The sequence below is a fragment of the Rhea americana genome, unplaced genomic scaffold (assembly GCF_003343005.1).
Source record: "Rhea americana isolate MKP2758 unplaced genomic scaffold, rheAme1 scaffold_26, whole genome shotgun sequence".
NCBI classification, from domain to species: Eukaryota; Metazoa; Chordata; class Aves; order Rheiformes; family Rheidae; genus Rhea; species Rhea americana.
Genome location: NW_028186379.1, coordinates 3,789,913 through 3,809,493, shown reverse-complemented (window position 1 = coordinate 3,809,493; position 19,581 = coordinate 3,789,913). Strand labels below are relative to the sequence as shown.

At 41.9% G+C, this 19,581-nt stretch overlaps 2 protein-coding genes across 3 annotated transcripts in view; one reads left to right on the top strand and one right to left on the bottom strand.

Moving 5' to 3' along the window:
• Positions 1–10,315: 10,315 nt before the first annotated feature.
• On the bottom strand, positions 10,316–16,131 carry FKBP14 (FKBP prolyl isomerase 14). Its single transcript, XM_085307529.1, has 4 exons — positions 15,783–16,131; positions 14,067–14,218; positions 11,428–11,555; positions 10,316–10,761 (listed from the first exon to the last, which is right to left on the bottom strand). Exons 1-4 carry the CDS (start codon positions 15,974–15,976, stop codon positions 10,603–10,605), a joined length of 633 nt encoding a protein of 210 aa, XP_085163655.1. The 5' UTR covers positions 15,977–16,131; the 3' UTR covers positions 10,316–10,602.
• A 574-nt stretch (positions 16,132–16,705) lies between these two features.
• Positions 16,706–19,581, top strand: part of PLEKHA8 (pleckstrin homology domain containing A8) — a 29,186-nt gene continuing 26,310 nt past the window's right edge. For both annotated transcript variants that reach the window (XM_085307528.1, XM_085307527.1), the window contains exon 1: positions 16,706–16,774. In XM_085307528.1, the coding sequence (XP_085163654.1) occupies positions 16,735–16,774 (40 nt within the window). In that variant the 5' untranslated portion in view covers positions 16,706–16,734. The remainder of the gene's footprint in view (positions 16,775–19,581) is intronic.

Here is a 19,581-nt window from a genome sequence, read left to right as displayed (position 1 = left end):
CGGCGGCGGCCCCTGGCGGCGGGAGCAGGCGCAGCCGCCGCCGAACCGCTCCGCGCGGCGAGTCCCGGCCGGTGCCGCGGCGGAGAGCGCGGCGGTGATGCGACCCCGGACCCGCGTGTCCCTCCGCCAGCGGCGGGGGAGGGGGGGATGACGGCATCGAAGACCCCGCAGCGCTTATGGACGAGTAACTCTCGCTTAGCGTGGGACGCGGCAGGAGAAGAAGGAACAAGCCCAGGCCCACGTCCCGAGAAGCCTCCGCTCACCGCGGCGGGCGGCGGRGGGTCCGCAGGTCCGCGCAGGCCTGGGAGTCGTGGACGGGCTTTGGACCCTGCTCTCCTCAAACCTAGCGGCAGACCGGAATTTGCAACTTCATTCGGTGACCAGCAGGGAAAATCAATTTGCTGTTCCCAGTCCGACGTGCAGTGGGCAGATGCGAAACACTGCAACGCTTTGCACCTTTCCGGGGGCATGCCAGCAGCCCGGGCAAGGCTGGCCTCGAAGTCGGTGCTCAGGCCAGCGCTTCTGATCCAAAAGCAGGGGCATCACGGAGCCCCCGGTGTTCCAGGATCTTCTGCTATGTGTTTTAGACAAGACCTTTGATTTCCTGTACTGTTATCAGAGTTAAGGATGTTTTGCAATCAAAAGAATAGGAGAAAAAAAGGCTGGATATCTCCTGCTGAAAATATCCGACTAAAAGGGTGACTTGAATCGATATTGAAAAGCTGGGAAGTTTATACCAGTCAAATGGAGACAAGTCAAACATAACAGGCCAAACTCCTTGCTCTGGAATTACACCCAGTTTGAACCACGTCATATACAGCTTGCTTCTTAAAATTGAAAAGATAGCTGATGAAAAGAGCAGGTGCAGTTTTAAAAGGGTTTTAAAATGGTATCCTATAACACACCACTTACATTACCCCTATCATGCTCACTTAGATGACTAAGTCTGTTCTCCTAATTACGCTAGAGATGATTATGGCTGAATATAATCTACCTAAGAATAATTAGGCTGTCTACAGAATGACTGCAGGCTGCTTAAGCAGAAATCTTCGATGCTTACACTCTGTGCAAGCTGCCACGACCTGTGGAAAGCAGCAAGGGCGAGCGGCTGGCGCAGGGTCCTGGGAATCAAGGGACCTCAGGCGTATGTCGTTTTGCCATAACCTTGCTGCCTGGCTTTCGATAAATCTTGTAACTTTATGGCAATTAAACCACCTCATAAATGACACAGGGTGAGCATTTACTYGCAGCTGCATCTTTGGAATCTTTGAATGGAAATTGCTATGTAGATAGAAAATATATAATTATTATATTTCGGACAAAGTTATAACCTATTGATTATTTGCTCTTTTTCTTTAATAACATGACAGCAGAGTTTATGACTGTACAAAACATGGGTTCTTTTTCTTGCAAAAGATGGATTCTTAGCAGGATGCAAAGTCAGAAAAGGAAAGTAGGAAGAACACATCTCTAGAGAACGGAAAGTCAAAATACTTGATGTTTCCTGTACGAAAGGAAGAAACTGAAGGCAAACATAGAAACACATRGTTTGTATTTGTATTTTTATTTTTCTTTGAAAAAAGTCCTTAGAGACCAAAGCCTATTCAGCAGAATGAGAGTCCCAAATCCTCTAGATGCTACAGCGCTAATCTCTTTGATCCATYATTTCCAAAATACTTCCCTCTGTAATTCAGAGAGAGTAGCACATAGGGATACAATCTCCAGGACTAATTTTCTCAGCAAATAGTGTTTGGAGGGATAGGAGTCAGCTTAATGCACAGAATAAAAAAGTCAATTTTTTGAAATCATATTAAAAAAAATCATGATAGATGTTTGTGAAATGGTTGTATGCCCCCCCCCCAAAAAAAAGCTCCTGTTGGTATTCTTTTTTAATATTTCAAGCCATCTTCTTAGGCCTATTCTGCTCTCTGATGGAACACTGATTCAGAGCACATAAAAATCAGATGAATTGGAACTGTACAGAACAAATTTAGCTGGTTGCTTCTAATTCAGGATTCTGAGCCTATACTCATAAGRGCATTCTGCTAAACTTAAGACGTGTTACAGGAGCAAAAATTTCTCAAATACAGAGGAGTTCACCCTGTATATCACTGGAAAACCCTGCAAGCCCCTAGGATAATAATCATATATGGTCATAGATCAATAAATTCAGCTGATAATGACAAACCTAAAGAACAAAAAGTATCAGTGTTTTTTTGTTTGTTTTTTTTTTTTTTTTTTTTTTTTTTTTTTTTTTTTTTTTTTTTTTTTTTTTTTAGTTAGGACAGCAGAGCAGAAGAGTACTTCTGCCACACCAGAGAGGGCTTCGTCCATAATAAAGAAAGATAGAGGGTGGCAGGTGCAATATTCTGATGTGAAATAAAGATGTCACCTGCTAGGCTCAGTGAATACTCCAAATGATGAAGAGAAAAAAAACCCTAGCTGCAGCCTCTTTATCCAATTATACCATTGAAGATTAATCTATGCAAATGCGAACAGGCTGCAGCTGTACATAAGATGTCATTGCAGGCACAATGGCAGGCTTAAATGTCAGACTCTTACTCACACACCACAGTAATTCATTTCTTTATTATATAAAATGACATAACAGAACACAACGGCTTAGCCAGTGTCACGTGGATAGAAGAAAAGAGCGTGCTCCAAGGACCTTGGGCACAGTGCTAGACCCTCGATGACTGGAAACCTATCAGACCCAGCACTGAACCACTCAACCAAGCTATTGCATTACCATTCACAAAGGCTGCCTTTTCTGGTGTAATGGCAGGATTTAGCAAAAAGCATCAATCTGTTATTTTATCTTCATCATTTTTATAGTTTTCTTTGCTGTAGCTCATAATACTACAGTCGGTGAGAACATGTTTATTTTCATAACAGTAAAAGGTATTATAGGACTTTTTTATTATTGGCTCATAAAACCTGTGTGTCTGGAGCTTTTTCAATATATTAGAGGAGCATTTGTCACAGAGAGGCTAAAGCAGTTGACAATAAGATTGATTAAGATTCATAATAATAATAGYGAAGATGGGTGGAAGAAGGAAATTTTTCATCCTGAGAAAATAAACCAGTACTGGTAAAGAAGAATCAGAAAATACAAGGACAACAGTATTCTTTTGTTATTCAACGATCCTGTTTATCTTCACATATACTATGATTGCTCTGATGCTCCCTGTGCAGAAATGTTTGTAACCGACTAGTGAACTGGAAGGGGAGGGGGTCTGAATCAGCTGTAGTCTAAGCATCAGATATTTTTAAGTAATGCAACTTCTATATTGTTATTCTTAAAGAAGTTGTATCAAAACTTAAGCATAGTGTTTTTCTCAGCTTAGTATTCTTCATAAAATCACGACAGCTTAAACATTAAGGCATAGAACAAAAAATAGTTGTGGTGTTATACAGGTGGTGCAGGCATCTGTTAAGGTGATGGCACACCTGAAGCAGCTTTCTGTCCTATTCTAGTGTCATGTCTGAATAATCCAMGTGTAAATTGCTGCAAATTAATTCACGGCACCTAGAGATGAAAAGATTGGACAGCGATACAAGAGACAGAAAATGCCACTCTGTGATTTATCGGCCATCTGGTGCAGTATAGATGGCACTCGTTCAAAGGAGGTTATAGTCTTCTGRTTAGTTACCACAGCAACAGGTCTGCTGAGTACACTTGAGTCATGCAGGTGTCAGCAAGCTTTTTTCCCTCTCACACGCATCATACGCTGGGGACTGTTGGCTGTAGCATGTCCTCCCTTGGCTAGAYATGCTTTTGCTGCAGCATTTTCTGTTACATAATTGTTCTGCTTTTCAGGGRGCTTAAAAATAATTTTTTAAAAAAGCCGCCCAAGGTTTATTTTCGTTAAGATAAAATGTCCTGACTCCAAAAAGCCCTCAATGATTAAGTCACTTTTCTCATACACAAAAGTAGTAGATACCTACAGGTTGGAAGTGATGTCTGGTAACAGTAATATTTCATTTTGGCTTGAAGTATTTAAGTAAAACAAGAAAGCCTATTTGGTTCCATCACTTTTGAAATGATAGGAAAAAAATATATTAAAAACAGTTTCCATGACTGTTTCCTTCTTATAAAAGCCCAAAGTTACATAAATGGCTTTGTCCACAACGCACAAGTAGAAAATGATAGTTAATAGGAGGTGGGAAAAAAATAACATAGCTCTTCAAACTATGCGGAACATTTCACATTGGTTGTCTGCTATTCCTGGTATACACATGTTAACAAAGAAATAGCAACAATAACAAAGAGATCCAAAGCGCCCGGAGGGACTGGCTTGTCTCTGCGTCGCGCTCCCAGAGCTGCCTGCTCAAGGAGCAAGGTGCGACGGTTCGGAGCCACCAGAGGCTTATTAATTCCCGGATCACTTTGGGTCCTGCAGCTGGGCATGCCTCCGCACAGCCCCACCGCCGTGCGAACGGCCAGGCCCGGCTGTGAAACGGTGCCGCAGCGGCAGGCTCGGCCCGCGTTAGCGGTAAGGGTATCTGCCACGAAACGAACAGGAGCGCTGGCCGGCTCTGCTCCACAGGGGCTCGCCTTGGAGTTCGTGCATCCGCCGGCTGCAAGAGGAGCGCTGCGCGTCCGGGAGCTTGGCTTCAGACTCAGCTCCGCGGAGCGATGGGGTTATTTCAGAGTGCAAGCCCGCRTCGCGGATGTCCCTGCAGCCACCTTAGACAACAGGCTTTAACCTAATTAGTAACAGCAACAAGAGCAACGAGGACACGGCAGCGTGGGCTTCTGCGAGGGCTGGAATAGCACATCCAAATGTAGACTCTCACCTTCTGTTAAAAGGAACATCACTAGCCTTATCTTTCTAAGCAAGTATCAAGGTCAGAGCAAAAAAAGGTCTTGCTAAGAGCAAAATCCAGCTGATCACTATTTTCTTTATGCCCCTATTAGTCTGTTAGCTATAGCCATATAATTCCATATCCAGAGATGGATATTGGGTCATTAATAATATTTTGCTATGGATATAAGGAATGAAAACTTGGTCTTTAAAAACATATCCCGATGAATTAAAGAGACCAGAGCTAAGCTGCGTCGTTGATTCTCAGAGGGACAGCAGGCCAAAACACAAAAGAAAATAGGTATTCCTTGTTCATCTTTCAGGGAAGTTGTTAGAAAAGGAATAATCAACTGCTTTAAAGAAATTTCAGTCACAGTAAAATATAAGAGGATGGGATTGATTTAATGCTTTCAGTCTGAATGTCAGATGAGGAATCAATTATCTTGTGTCATTTAATCTCCTTAAACAGGCCATCACACAACCAAAAACTAGAAGCATTCAATCTAATATGAAGAGCAGCTTTTAACGATAGTTAGCATCAACCTCACAGAATTTTTAAACCAGAGGAAAACRTAACTGGGATTTAGGGAGCCCGGAAGAGTTGCCTGCATTGATTTTCAGCAGTCAGATCCTAATATTTTAAAAGTTGCTTTGTTCATTGTTATTTGCCTAATAGACTGGCATAGAAGTTACAAGCAAAGAAAAAAATAACATGTGCTAGTGGTCACGTACAATGCTTCCAACTGTGCACAAGGACAGTAAAAGCTCCAGGACACAATTTCTCCCTGTTGCCACTTACACAGCTCAGTACAGCCCTTGTAGCTGCATTGCAARAGGGGAGACAAAGAAAGAGCTAAGCAATAAGGAGATCATATACCTGGAATTGCTCCTACATCCATAATGTGTCAATAACAGATTAAAAAAATAATTAACAAGCCAAAAAGCTTGTAAAAATAAACCAACAGAGGTTTTAGTGTTTCTCCAGTGAAGGTCCTACCCAGCTGAACCACTCCTAGCCCTCCATCAGGAACACAGCCTTCAGAAACCTCACACGAAATTATCATCGAATATGTTGTTGTTTCAAACTGCCATGTCTTTTAGAAGTAGATTTCTCAGATAAACTAAGCTGTAAACATTTTACATCATTTAGAGAGGCAGAAATACCACAAGGCTGCCAACTGGTGGAACCTGCAGCTAAACCAGTCTGCCTTTGGAGCGGAGGCTCCCAGAAGGGAAAAGGTGAAGCTGAGGAGGCTCCTGCCTGAATGCCCTTCAGCRAGAGCTGATAATGAAGGTTCCTGTTCCTGTAACAGATACAGAGCTTCCTACTGAGTTCTTAGTTAGCATTTCTTCAGTGAAACTGTTGACATACTCAAGCACRAATACAAAAATAGTAGCAGGATACTAAGGAAAGACTATCATTTTTTCAAGGAGCTGTTTTTTCTAGGTACCAGGAGAAAACTAGGGCACAGAATGGTAAGCATCATGATTAACTTTCAGGGGAGGATAAAATTATCCAGGTTTGTATAAACATAAGCATTTTTTTCTGTCTTTTTTTTTCTGTTACCAGAAATGACTCTGATGAAAATATATGAAGTTCCCCACCTGACTTTGGTCTGATGACTTTTACTGTTACTTAAAAACAAAATKTACCTATTCTGACTACTCCTTCATGGACCTTGGAAGTCCAAATTTAAACTCTGGTAATGAGCATAAAATCCACATAGGAATTGGCTGAAATAGTGATTCTAACCAAAGTCAGATCAATATCCAGCCTTATAATTCACAGTGTTCATCCTTTGTGATTCTCGCGCTGCTCTGTGTGCTTCCATTGTCTCTTACTGTCTTTSCCCCAGATTTACCCCTTTACTCAGAACATCCTGGGGGGACAAACTCTCCATTATGCTGATAGTCACCTGCCATCTGAAACTAGGATCTCTGGATCAAGGGACAGACCTTCTTGTCTCTAATAACAGAGACTCTGGGCCAGGGCAGCACGCACAGCAAAGACAACTGTAATTTGAAGGCAGATTTGAACAACATATTTTTATACCAAAGTGCTCTGGAAACATGCCATGGGTCATTTAGGTTCTAAATGTCACAAACAACAAAACTATGGTAGCAGCTTGTTTGATATGTACTTAACACTGCAATTTTATGACCTTGTCATTCATACACAGCACTCAGCAAAACAAGTCTATACTGGGAATGTTGCTGACAGCACAATGAGAGAAGGTACTGAGAAGCAGAGAAAGACTCAAGACCCAATAACGTGACTTTTTTTTTTTTTTTTAATTTCAAATTTCAGCACTGTTTGCCTTGTCAGTTGATCTCCAAGAAGAAAGCTTTAAAAAACATTTCAGACTATAAGCAATATTCCTGATGCATTGCCAAAAGCTATCTTGTGTCGCTGCATTGCATATCAAAAATTTTCAGATAAAATGAGCTCTGAATGCTGTTCCTGCACCTACAGAAGGCAGCAACTCCCACTGTAATTGGTAGGTAGCAGCTCTGAATGACAGGCTGCAGTTCTAAAGAGCATCAGCATGTTTCTTCCTATATAACCACAAAACAATAAGGAATACTTGAAGCAGGCTATACACTGTAAAAGGAATGATCCTGTAGATGCTTGTATCACTGTTTTGAACCATTGTCACTTTTTCAAGTGCTGCATTTTACATTTTGCATCAGGTGTGGGTTCATTTGAGAAATTTTCATGGGAAATGCACATTTTACACCCAAGCTTGAGAAGTGTTGCCAAGTGGCACCGAAGTGCCAGTACTCCTCCTCCTCCATGGGCAGGCAGCTGCCTGCCTCCGCTCTGTAGCAGGTAGACAGACAGCTCCTGCTGACAGTGCAGCTGTTTCCCCCATGGATTAACAGCAGATGCAATCAAGGGCAAGACAGGCAGGTGCTATTTCTACCCAAGAAATCCCATCATCTTTATAGACTTTGATGATAGCAAGTGGTAGTAGAGCTGAAGTTGCTTCTCAGGTCTGCTAGAGATTCTGCACTTGTGAAAACAATTTTTAGTTCAATTTCAGAAATTTAACACAGCTACCAAGAAAAGTGCTAAGAAAAAAACCCTGCCCACTCACCTACTATAAGTCTACACACAGTGCACCAGGTAAGCATCTTTGTGCCACAGCTTTAATATACTGCTGACATTAATAAATCAACTTGTACAAGTTTATTGAAAGTTATTTTTATAAAATGCTTTAAAATTTTGAGTAGAAATAGGACAATACATCATTTTGTTTCACAATATCCACTAACTCTTTCAATAAAACAGAAATGACACTTAGCTCTTACTCTACACATACAGTGGGACTTCTTATTTACCTATTTATACCAATATAAATGATCCTATTTAAATATTTGGSCAGGAGATCAGGGCCAAGTTTTATTTCATTTGAGCCAGATGCTCAAACAGGATTGCAAAATACTGCAAATTGATCTAAAACCCTGACAAACCCAGTCCAAGCCTCAACTCCTCTCTCCCAAGAGGCATACACCCAACAGTACTTGTTTAGTCAGGTACCTGCCAGTTCCCACATACTAAACAAAATTGCTTTAACAACAACTTCTTATCGTAGCAGTCCTCCTTAGCTAAGGCTATGCTAACTATCTAGGCTCYCCCATGCAGTTAAAGGAAAAAAAGATAGGCATCACTTTTTGATGAGGCATCTATCGTGATATAACATGAACAATACAAATGGAATGAATCTTACTCAGGGTCCTTAGAGTGGGTTCATGCTCTGAGGGCTGTATCAGAAAGCAAGACACCCAGTACAAAAATGAATACACAGCCTTGGGACAGCTGARGTCAGGCAAACTCCATCTCAGTAAGCGATGGGAAATGGGAGAAATAAAACCATGATTTGTAAGCAGARGTAAATAAGAAATGATTGTTCATTATTTTTGTAATATAAGAGTCAAGACAGGCAAGAAGCTTAAAAATCAAGGGGGAAGTATTTTCATACACAGTTCTACAGTGAAACTCATTGCCAGAGAACATTATGGAAGCAAAAGTATGAAAGGACTCRAGGAAATGAGATAGTTTCAAAAATATAAAGGCTCTTGAAACAAAAACATGCGTCCGTAATTGTCCATAATATTAAACAGGCCACAAGTCACAAAGCAATAGATACTTAACAACCTCCCTCCTCAAAAAAAATGCAAAAAGCCCTACACCCAAAAAGCCTGCTACACACTCAAGCTCATYTTTACTTTGTTCTCCCAAACATTCACTGCTGACTGCTGTCAGAAGAGACAGCAATCTTTAGCCAGTTCTTAATGCTCTGTCCACATGAAGCTGAACTAATAAAATAGTTTTCTAATACTTGCTTGCACCACTAGAGGGCATGGAATCAATTTGCTCATCGATGTTGAGAACTTTGTAGTCTCACTTGGCAATTCTCCAGTATTAGTGCATTGCATTAATCCCCATTTCACACAACTGCATTTGCCCTGTGTCCCTCTATAGCCTTAAGCAATGCCTTTCACGCAAAAACACAGTCTTCAGAGGCCCTTTTGTCAGACACCAAAACAGGCTATGCAATTCCTTCTGCAGGGAAGCTTTGCCCTCCCATTTAGCCATTATCCATGGGTTCCTGTCTGCTTTTTCTTCCATTCCAGGCGCAGCTCAAAACACACACAGAGTTGAAATCTTCATACTCTCTACCCCTCCAGAAATAGCACCATAATATTTTTATACCTTGCATTTTTTGCTAAAAAGTAATTTTATTACTTAAAAGTTTGTTTGTATACTATCTGCGAAAACACTGCAAAGAAGCAAGGACAGACAAGTTCTGCAACTCAATAACAAAGCAGGCAGGCCAATGCAAGGGGTTTTCCAGGGCCAGGTTTATCTTCCTGTCATCATACCTCTTGCTCCTCTGCAGCTGAGAAGAGCTATACATTTGCAACATTTTATCTTAAAGATCTCGTTCAGAACTTGAGGAGAAAGGTGTAGTCTTTCTGTATGAATGCAAGCTCCAAGTTTCCAAACAAACACTGAAAAAAAAAGAACATCACCTTTGCACTGCAGCACAACTTGCTATTTTTTAGATTACATACATTTCCTAGAATGTTACTGACACAGAGGGAAAAAAATAAAAACAAACAAAAAAGATGAAATTTCAACTCCTACTTAACTCCATCATTTTAAAAATACACAATTATTGCTATRGTTGGTAATGCTCTCCCTTTAGAAGAGCAAAATCAGTACAGAAGAGTTACTCTTTCTGTACAGCTTTGAATTGGTTGCTAAGCTGAAGGAAGAGATGCTGATGCTTTCTAGTACGTCTTTCCAAAAATCTTCAGAAAAAAAAAGTGAAATCAGTACATTGCTTTTCAAGCAGTGACTTACACGAGGAACAAGGCCAAGTAATTAAGCCACAGCCAGGAAGTTATGCATTAAGGACTCACTGAAAATGACTTTAACATACATACATACATTCATACACATATTCACACACACTCACAAAAAGACACTGAACTCTGGATTTTGATTTTCAAAATGTGTGATATCTGGGAAGTTTGTTTCATTTCTGAAAAATAAGTTAATACAAAAGTTAAAAAAATCACATACACATCTGCTGCATGAGAGGAGGTACATTTTCATACTTCAAAATAGTTTAAACATTTATACATAACAAATTCTTTAATATAAAAAAAGAATGTTTCTTTGCCAACAGCAACTGTCAGCTCGAAAATAATGAATCAAGGAGAGAACCAGATACTCTCCAAGTCACTGCCATTTTTGCATCATAAGAAATTATGCCACATTTTTCTACAGCTCATCATGCTTATATGTGAATTCYCTTGCAGATATAAATCCATCACTGTCTTCATCTTCTTTATCAAATATGTCTTCAACCAAAGCATCATGCTGGGTGTCATTTACCACTGCTCCATGCTTTTCAAATTCTTTCTTCAAATAAATTTTCACCTGTTACACAAAGGTTGAGTTAATATTTGGTAGGCTTACGAAAGAATTACTTCTCTGTAGTGTAAGAGAGGCCACAAAGTTTGGGTGGTAGTATTAGAARATAGACACCTTCCTCCCTAGGTCATTTTCAAAATAATACTTGTTTGATTATGTAGCCCTGTTCAGTAATGAAAGTGTCTTTAGTAATAAGAGGCAATACAACTAGCAAATAAGTTGTCATAGCTTTAGTGTACTTGATTGAAAAAATGAGTGAGGAAGAGGGAGATGGAGAAAATTGGAAAGTGGCAACTGCAAGGCTCATCCCACTCCATCCCACTCTAACTGTCCAGCAAAGACTTCTTGGACGTCTTATCATTCACAGCAAGCATATTAATAATTAGCCTAATGCTCCTTAGTTCCAGCTACCTCATAATTCTGTGCATTACCCAATAAATAATTGCCTTAAGTGCTGCTCTGTGGATAGTAAGTGTTGCCTGAACAAGAGTGACCAAAGGGCAGAGGTAATTACAGCTTGTATATGTTAAGATGCCACTTGACACTTCACCTAGTGCTAAAATCTGGCTCTAAGCATTTAGATACTTCCATAACAGGATAAAGTTTAGCTTATCTTCCCCTTTTCACTATCTCACCCTGTAGGTTTGTTAGCAAGGAAAGTAACCCACTCACCTCTTGCTTGGATAGTTTCCAATCATCATTAAGATCCATCTCTTGGAATGACTCATGAGATCTTGGTCCATTCCTAATTTCCAACAAGTCAATGTTGAATATCAGTGTGCTCTCAGGTGGAATTTTTCCTGCCCAAAACATTAAACATGGAGACAAGTTAAAAACAATTACRCATTCAGTGTCATACAACAGCTGTATGCCTCCAAGCAAAGTTCTTCTAATCCTATTTGCTATTTAAACCACTGAGGACAGATATCCATAACAGTGAGCAGCGTGACTACTTCAAATTGTAGCCTAGACTTCAGGCAGCCCCTACAGCACATATGCAATTTTAGATGTGACTAGTTTTGACAGAGACTGCTATGGGTTGATGCAAACCCATATTAAGCAAGCACTGTCACAGGTTTACGATGCAACGTTCTGGGACCTGTTCATCACAGCCAGAGTTAAAGTCACCAAAGACATCTGTACAGCCTGTAGGTCACTACTACATCACACAGCCACAAGTGATAGAGCAGTAAGAAGAAGGGAGAATTCAGTCCTCTTGAAACAACCTCATCTCCCCAGTACCCAAATTCCTTGCCACTGCCATTTGACCCTTTGCATCTGGTATACTGCTACTGGAGAAAAACTCTTTCCATGGAAAACAACAAACAGGCAGGAATGCTGTCTGTATCAYGTAGCTCTCTTTGGGCTGCTTTCCCGCTCACCAAGTGATTTCAGTTTATCATGCACTGGCTTTTACAACAGTGCAATATCCCTTCATATTAATGACTGAAGCTACTACCAGAGACCTTTTCGCACAACACTTGCCTCCCCATATGCAGAGGCTGAACAGAAGCAAAAATATAATTCTATATTAGCTGGCACTTCAAAAATATTCCTACACCTTGAAAAGATGGGCACAAGAACTAATCTTCATATACAATTTTGGAGCTGTGGTGTTAAAAATACCCTGAACTGCAGCAACAGGCAAGTTTGTAGATTTACAGCATGAAAAAATAAGCAGATACTTCTGGAAATATAGCCCACAGCAACATGCTCAGGGTCTGGCACTCAGATAATATTTCTAAGGGTTGCAGAATAAGGCATCTGATTCATCACTGCAGTCAGTCAGCAATCAAGGCATCAGGATGCAGGTTTGTAAAATCATGTGTGTTCTGAGGAAGTATGGAGAAAATTAAATAACTGTCTTCCAGGGCATCACTCGAAAACAGCAACATTCAGACAAATACTTCAAGACTTTCCTAAAGCAAGTAATTTCTTAGGCAGCCAGCAGTGTTCACTCTTTCARCCTTTCTGCATTAAACACGTGATGCTTGCAAGTCTTTGAAGACTAACTGTAGTGCTTTGCATATAAGTCTATGCAACTGATTCTCTAACGTTATGTTACTAGGTGATCACTGCAGCATTTTATATATTTTTGTGGTAAAACGTACAGCTACACCCAACACACAGGCAACTGGCCACCAAAAGTTTCCTGTTCTCTGCCRGAAATAAAATTACTTCTAATACAAAATTACTTCTAATATTATCTCTTGAACTCCAAACCAAGGCTTCTAGAAAAGAGATTTTTTTAAAAAAGGATAATTCCAAGAAAAGAGCATATAGAGTACACTGCCACTACTTAACCTATGTTCCTTCCTACTTACCAGAGGAAGCAGACATTCTCATCCCTAAAACAGTTTCAGGTTAATGGGAGAGGACATACCAGTCAGAACTGTACATCCTGAAGCATTTATCCTTTCTGCTTTAAAACCTTGCATTACCTTAGGTCATTTCTGACCACTTTTATCATTACAAAATATTCTTAATAATCACTTCAAAAAACAAACAAACAAAAAGCCCACTCCAAAACAAATCTCACAGAGCAAAGTAACCTTGCCATGTTATTCAAACTGTCACTCATTTGACTACTAACTCCAGATCTGACCCTCCCATTAAGRGAGAGATCTGGAAGTGTCTGAGAGGAAAAAAACACAAACGCACACTGTTAGCAGTAGACAGTTTGAGAAAACACTACTACTAAGTATTGAACAAGACACAAGCCACTTTCAGTAGATGTCAGTATGACTCCCCACGTAGCCCGCATTATRGATTAGTTATTGTAGATAACAGGCACTGCTTAAACTGAGAATAGCTAAAAGAGGGAAAGGATTAAACTCCCCTCATGGAGAAATAAATGGTAACTTTTCACTGTATGATTAAGGACATGAGAGGATGGGTAGCAGCAAAGGGAGTTTCTCCAGGTTCTAAAAACCCACAAACAAGAAYGAAGCCTGTATATGCGCATTCATGAAGTATTACCGCAGACACTGATGCAACAGCCAAGAAGTCAACAGTTACCTAAAGCAGAGCACTGTTGGGTATAGCTCTAACAGAAAAGAAGTTCAGCACATGCAGCACAGCAGCCATCATCAGTTCTAGTTTTTTTTTCCCTGCATTCACCACCCAACCACTTAATGGATATTTCTKCAAAAAAATGTTTGTGAGAAAGAGCACCTGTATCAACTTCTCTTATTTAGTGCAACTCACCCGGAAAGCTTAAGAACTTGCTAACCTCTTAGACTAAAGACAGTACCAGTAAAATACATGGATAAGAATAGATTAAAGTAAGGAGAGGACTTCAGGTGTTTTACCTTTTCCCTCTTTTCCATAAGCAAGGGATGGTGGAATAGTTAGCTTTCGCTTCTCTCCCACACACATGTCTTTCAAACCTTTGTCCCAGCCTTTGATAGCTTCCCTTATGCCAAGTGTAAACCACATAGGCTGACCATTGTTATGCTTGTGGCTGGAAGAGAATGGAATACAACACTTAGTCTTTGAAAAACAAGCACCATAACAGCTGTGTGGAGTAGACAGAAGATATTCACAGCACAGAGATATGTAATAATGTAATAACAGCATATACAGGCTGTTTATGACAACAATGAGCCACCTAGATCCCCACTCTCATTTTCCYGATCATTGATTTTCACTTCGTAACTGATCAGACTACAGAAGCATTCCTACTTAACACATACATTCAAGGCTGTGTTCATTCCTTGGTAAACTGCAAATTAAAAACTAGTTTCTAAGACTTGGTTGCATTTACAGTTTACCCTGTCCCATGCTTAGAAGCATCAGTAACATCTCTTTTGAAAACAATCATTAGGGGAAAAAATGTCTACACAACAGACAGTTTAGAATAGAAATAGATACATGCAAAATGCTTAATTTTAAAATAGACAGATCATCCCCCTTTTTCTTGTTTATCCAGGTAGTACACAAGGACTATCTCCACTATGCTGGAAGGCACAGAATTTTAACTACAGTCAAAAAGCTCCACTTACCAGCCATGCAAGAAAGGTGCTTAACAAGAAAAAAGAGCACTTACAGAAGTTAGCAGCAACAACTTAGAATGTCACTAGAATTCCTTTTAGAGAGGCAGGTTAGCTACAAGAGAAAATTAGTGAGGTTTTAGTTTAAATTGTCTACAAAAGAGTGAACATGCAAAACACAGCCCTTTCTGTATGTTTTCCACAAAAGCATACTTCAGACACAGTCTGAAGTCACATACTTGAGCATTTTGCTGTCTCCCACTATTAGCACTTCATTGATGTTTTACAGGAAAGGCAACATTAGCAAGTCTTTGCAGACTCTTAAACTCCTTTGAACTTCTGATTCTTATTCCTACTTACTTTACAGTTGTCCTGGTATGTTGATTTGTCTGGTCTGGGGAAGGTGAAGAATATGCCATTTCAGTAGTGAAAAGGTATCACTGTTCTATCAGCACCAGAAGGATTTTTTTTTCTGAACTAGAGGCAGAGGTCTCCTCTAAAAGTTTTCCTTAGAAATTAGAAAGAGATCTGTGCACAGCACGAATTGTGCACCTAATAAACCACTCAAATCATACCAAAACCTGTATCTAAACCGTAGAAGCCAGTGTTTAACATCTCCTTCCTGTAAAAAAATATAATCTACTTTCAAGGACTAACCAGAAAACAGAAGCTAAATGTTAATTCAGCGTGTTAATCTACTAACAAATGAAAAACGAGGATAATTTTTGAACGTGCATGCATTGCTTTTATTTTCCTCATAATCTCTACACACATATGAACTTATGTTTTTTTATTTTAAAAATAAAACATAGCAAATAAACATTTTTATTAAAAAAAACCGCCTTCRACATAGCATTCCTCGCAGGACAATATCGCAGGCCACCGTTTTGCCGTTAGGTTGCAGGCCACTGCGTGTAAGCCCAGACTGAAGAAACACTGATAGAAGGCGCCGGCCGCTTTAAAACAGATAGATACATGTTTGAGGGCAAGCCTCCCCCCAGCTCGAAGGCCAGGCTCCCAGGGCGAGGTACTTACGTGGAGTGAAACATGGAGCCATCCCTCTCCAGGAAGCCCTCGTAGTGCACCAGCATCATGTCCCCCCACTTGGTCCTCCTGTGGCAGAGGAACGGCTTCTGCAGCACCTCCACCTTCACGTCGGCCGCRGGGATCAGCGCCGCGGCCGCACAGCCCAGCATCGCGCCGAGCAGCGCCGCTCGCAGCGCCGCCATCGCCGCCCCACAGCCGGGCCCCCGCCCGCCTCACCGCCGCCRGCCAGCCATCCCGCCCCGGTAACGGCCGTAACGGCTCTCCGCAACAGCGCCCTGCCCGCGCGCAGCCCCCTCGCGCCCGCCCAGCAGACGTGGCACAGGCCCTCACAGCTGGCGGCTCCCAGCTTCTAAGGGGGCAGGACCAGGGGTAGAGTGCGCCCTCTGATTGGCTTACCTCAGAGCGAGCCCAGCAGCAGCAGCTTCCCATTGGGTTGTGCGCTTGTCTGTCCCTCGCTGTGACCAATCGGCAGCGGAGGTTCTCGCAGAGCCGCCTCCTGGAGGAGGTGGGCGGGCCTCGGCGCTCCAGGAAGCGAACGTTAGCGATCCGGGGAACCCCGTGGAGCCCTCGCACAATAGAGCCGGCTCCTGCCGGCCGCCGATTGGGCAGCGCCCCCAGGGACCGAGCACTTCTATTGGCTGTGCAAGGCCACCTGCTTTGGGCGGGTTACGGCGCCTCCCTCTTGCTCTTGTTGATCACGTGGGTTGGGATTCTCAGAACCTTTCTGCGCTTCCGTAGCGCCGCGAAGCCATTCTTCGGAGCGGCAGCGCCGCGGGTCCTGCGCCAGGAGCGTGGCGGCGGGGGGCCGGCTCGGCGGCGGGGGCCGGGGCCAAGGAGGGCGGCGGCGGCCGGCGGCGTGACTCCGCCGCGGGGCGGCGCGGCGCGGCGCTGCCCGGGGCCCGGCCGCGCTGCATGGGGGCGGGGGCCCGCCGCCGCCGCCATGGAGGGGGTGCTGTACAAGTGGACCAACTATCTGAGTGGTGAGTTGCCACCCGTCCTCAGCCTGCCCGCGGCGGGGGGGGGGAGGGGAGAGGGGAAGGACACTGTCCCGTAGCGGAAAACATAGGGTAATATTTTGCAAAGTTAAAATTAATATGCTTATATATTCATATTTCTATTTTTATATATATCTTTTATATATATATACACGTATATTTGCACACTTACTGAATCCCGACCAGCGCTGCCCTGCTGGAACAATGGTACCTTTTCACTACTGAAATACTATAACCAARCCTCAGCTGTGAGGTGGGAACTGGCTCCAGTGCTTCCTGATTTCTATTTATTTATTTATTTATTTGCTTATTTTCTCCCTARCTGTGTGACAGAACTCTCAGGGAGAGCCATGATCCGGTATTGGAGAACACCAGGACTCGTTTAGTCCCTTTGTGGAGAGTAGCTTTTATTTTGGTGGTTCTTGTACATCCACTGGGTTTGTTGGTTGGGTTCTTGTTTGTTTGTTTTTGKTTTTTTTAGCTGCACRTAGGTTTTATTCACCAGCAAACTTCTTTTTTAGTGCATCTCTATGAAACTTAAGGTTTTGTTGCCTTTTATTGAATTGTTTCTGGAAGTGTAAATGTTAGGAAAAGTCTTGGACCTCTCAGAACAAGATATATCAAYTTTAAGTCACACATGGGGGATTTGGATGAAAACACAAAAAATACAGGGGCTGTCCTACTAGCTCCAGRCCTGGACTGACCATTTTTCCAGTGCTCCTGTGCCTTGAGGTGCTTGACTTCTGTAGCAGACTAAGAGCAGCTGTGCATGGTCACCCTTTCCTCTGTGTTAGTTAAATGTGGGGGTGTCAGAAACTTTGCTGAGGCTGAAAAGGCCTAGTAGTAATACTATGGGGATGTAAATGTGTTATTTTGGGTTTTGGATTGCTGAATGCCGGGRAGTCTGGATTAGTTCTTGTAATTCTCCATGTATGGGATATTCCTAGGGTAAATGTCTCTGTGGTGTGTTGAAACAATCTGGGATCCTGATGGTCAGAAAAATAAGCATGACCTTGACATTGCCTGTTGGAAATCTTCCTCTGTAGTATGTTTAAGAGCGGCGCTTTATGGTCTGAGTTTGTTTCAGAGAAGTTGGATCRGCTGTATCTGTCTTTTTAGTAGGAAAAGTGTTGGGTATTAAGATTAAAGGGAAAAAAGGCAAAAACTAAGCTGGAGTACAGGTGGGTGGTGAATTCATGTGACTGGGGCAGGGGGATAGGGGGGAAGGAGTGATTCATGAGGCTGGATTTACTAGTGCAGTAGAAGGTTGCTACAGTTTCTTCCCCCTTTAGATAACAGCTGTTTGGAGGACAGGATATCAAGTTGTCAGGTTTCAGTAAATAGTGTTTTTTTTTTGTTGTTTGTTTGTTTTTTTTTTTCAGGAGAGGCTTTATTTGTGACCTTTGTGGGAGTGGGAGCAGCCACTCTTGGCACTGCTATTTGAATTGCGTAACTCAGGCAGTGTTACTAGAATTTCCCCGTAGCAATAAGGTCCCTGGTCCAGCTGATACAAAGTTTTAGGTGTTTGTTTTACTTTGCATTGCCTTGGTGCTGGGACATATTTAGAACATTTATACTTGGTTTTGTGCTATGATATCTGGGGAGTGTGTGTGGGGGAGAAACCTGGTACTTATTTAGATTACTTGGTGGCATTTGGCACTGAGGCATTTGTGCCTGTGTGTGGATGTGCTAGGATCTGCTGGACTAGTCCTCTGTTTTGATGGCAGTACTCTGACAAAGAACCAGAAAACTGCAGGTATCATCAAAATTTAACTTTTTTTCATTAGTCTCCTTGAAATGCACTTTCAGCCAAGTCACCTTTCATAAAGAAGGAAGACACAGTGCAAACTTCTGGTCAAATTAGTGCAGAATGAAAGAATCTCTTTTCCTTGGATGCATGAGACATACCACAACTGAAAACCAAATAATTTTTTTTTTCTCTGAGAAGTGCCTTCTCTGTCCTCCTTTACAGGATAAATCCTTAGTCTATAGGAGCCCTGTCTGTTTTGTGTTCAAGAGCAGTAAAACTCTGTAAGCTAACTATGCTTATGTGCACTTTCTTTTGGCATATAATGAAGAAGAATGTGAAGGACTTCCTGCCCTAAAGCCATTAGGTTGTATGTTTGTGCAATAATGCAGAAAAAAAATGAAGTGTTAGAATATGTGTTTATGCTATCAGTAACAAAGAACTATAGGATGAAACCATGTGGGACTGCTGGATGAAACAGAAACCAGAGGTAGTATAAGGGTTCAGCAGATCATCCACAACAGTTACTTCTGTCTGTATTCTGTCACCATTATGCTTCCTCTTGCATGAGGTTAAGTAAATTGGTGTAAATGATATATGTAAAAATTGGTAAAATAGGAGTCTTCTCTGTATGTCAGTGTGTACTTCTATGTTAATAATCCTAMGGGGATGTAAATGTGTGCAACAGGTATCTTAGGGCATTTCCTCCCTGTAACAAGGAACACACCTTTATTTCACATAATCAGAGTAGACAAGACAGCTGCCAGAGGAACAGATCTAMAACCACTGTAAGGGAAAACGTCTTCTCTTACTGCCTTAAGAGGAGTCAACTGAGTCTTCCCTGAGGATCATTTCTTACAACATATGCTGTCATCAGTATCATGAGAGGCAAAGTTCACATCGCTGTATTTCCCCACTGCCATGGGGCATGGAGCTGGTTCTGCTACGTACCTTGTGGAGTTATTGGCAGCAAGAAAGCTTCAGGTGTGGAAAATGAGTTGGGCTGTCCGTGGGCAAAGGCCAGAAAGCTCAGCTTGATTGCAAA